This window comes from Otolemur garnettii, unplaced genomic scaffold (assembly GCF_000181295.1).
Source record: "Otolemur garnettii isolate 467f Iridium unplaced genomic scaffold, OtoGar3 scaffold00003, whole genome shotgun sequence".
NCBI lineage: Eukaryota > Metazoa > Chordata > Mammalia > Primates > Galagidae > Otolemur > Otolemur garnettii.
Window position 1 is genome coordinate 41,217,782 of NW_003852398.1, and position 1,867 is coordinate 41,219,648.

The 1,867-nt window shown below is 39.6% G+C and overlaps 1 protein-coding gene across 1 annotated transcript in view; it reads right to left on the reverse strand.

Annotated features, from left to right (window-relative positions):
* Positions 1-1,867, reverse strand: part of SEC24A (SEC24 homolog A, COPII coat complex component) — a 101,365-nt gene that overhangs the window by 67,177 nt on the left and 32,321 nt on the right. The window contains exons 4-5 of the mRNA XM_023514716.1: positions 691-768; positions 14-21 (exon numbers count right to left, since the gene is read on the reverse strand). Coding sequence (XP_023370484.1) covers positions 14-21; positions 691-768 — 86 coding nt within the window. The remainder of the gene's footprint in view (positions 1-13; positions 22-690; positions 769-1,867) is intronic.

Below are 1,867 nucleotides of genomic sequence, written 5' to 3' on the forward strand. Positions count from 1 at the left end.
TAGTCCCAGCTACTTGGGAGGCTGAGGCAAGAGAATCACTTAAGCCCAAGAGTTAGAGGTTGCTGTGAGCTGTGATGCCATAGCACTCTACCCAGGGCAACAGCTTAAGACTCTGTCTGAAAAAAAAAAAAAAGATAATATCCTAAATGTTTAACTTAGGAGATTGGTCAAATAAATTTAAATATACATAAATGATAAATATTTTCTATAATCATAATAAAGCCAATGATACCAATTCAGAAGAGAAAAAAAACTACTCAAAAGTTTAAATATATGGAAATCGGTTAGGCGCCTATAGCTCAAGCAGCTAAGACACCAACCACATACACCTGAGCTAGCGGGTATGAATCCAGCCTGGGCCCGCCAAACTACAATGACAAGTACAATCAAAAAATAGCCAGGCATTGTGGAAGGTGCCTGTAGTCCCAGCTACTTGGGAGGCTGAAGCAAGAGACTCGCTTGAGCCCAGAAGTTGGAGGTTGCTGTGAGCTGTGATGCCACAGCACTCTACCCAGTGACAGCTTGAGCTAGGTCTCAAAAATAAATAAATAAATAAATGGAAATCAAAAATGTTAAAAGTAGATACAGCGAAATAATGAAGTGTTCTTCTTCGTTTCCTACAATGTGTGTAGATTCCTACAATGAGATACATAACTGTTATAATAAAAAAAAAAACTCATAGCATCTCACCCAAGAAGCCACCTCCTTCAATTTCATCATAACTACTGTGGACTACCATAGATCCATTATTGGTATTTGATGTAATACCTAAGAAGGAAGTTCATTAACAAAATTATATTAGAATAAGCCATGCAATATTTGAACTAATATCCAAAATTTTACATAACTTTTCAAACAAATAGTTTAAAACCATAACCTGTCAAAAATGTAAAGAAAGAAAAAAATCTTCCAAAAAAATGCAAGTTCTTTTTTCTTTTTTAATTGTTGGAGATTCATTGAGGGTACAAGAAACCAGGTTACCCTGATTGTATTTGTTAGGCAAAGTTCCAAAGTTCCTCTTACAATTATGTCTTGCCCCCAAGAGGTGTGTCTCACACATGGAGACTCCACCCTGCTCCCTCCTTCCCGCTCTCTGCTCTTTCTTTCCCCCACCCTCCTCCTTCCTTCTCTCTCAGCTCTCCTCTTCCCCCACCCCCCACTGTGTATTAGGTCATTAATTGTCCTCATATCAAAATTGAATACATAGGATTCAAGCTTCTCCATTCTTGTGATGCTTTACTTAGAGTAATGTGTTCCACTTCCATCCAGGTTAATACAAAGGATGTAAAGTCTCCATCTTTTTTAATGGCTGAAAAAATGCAAGTTCTTTAATACATAAAAGCATCAATTAACATAACTACAGCTTCAGGGAAAGAAAACAAGAGTCTGGAAGGAGTCTTTCCCAAACAACAAGGCTTTTTTTTTTTTAAAGGCAAGGTCTCACTCTTGTCACCTGAATTAAGAGTGCAGTGGCATCATCATAGCTCACTGCAACCTCAAATTCCCAGGCACAAATGATCCTACTGCCTGAGCCTCCTAAGTAGCTGGGACTACAGGTACATGCCACCATGACTGGACAGCTTGACTTTTAAAAACTTCATTCTCTGGCAAAATAACTTCTAAAAAAGGGTAGTACTTTTAAACTTTGTCAAGTTTATGATACTATACACTATCTGAAAGGTTTCAGTTATAAGAGCTGCTGCATTATAAACCTCTAAAGAGGCTTGGCGCCTGTAGCTCAAGTGGCTAAGGTGCCAGCTACATACACCTAAGGTGGCTCGTTCGAATCCAGCCCAGGCCCGCCAAACAGTGATGGCTGCAACCACCCCCGCCCCCCCCCAAAAAATAGCCAGGTGTTGTGGCAGGC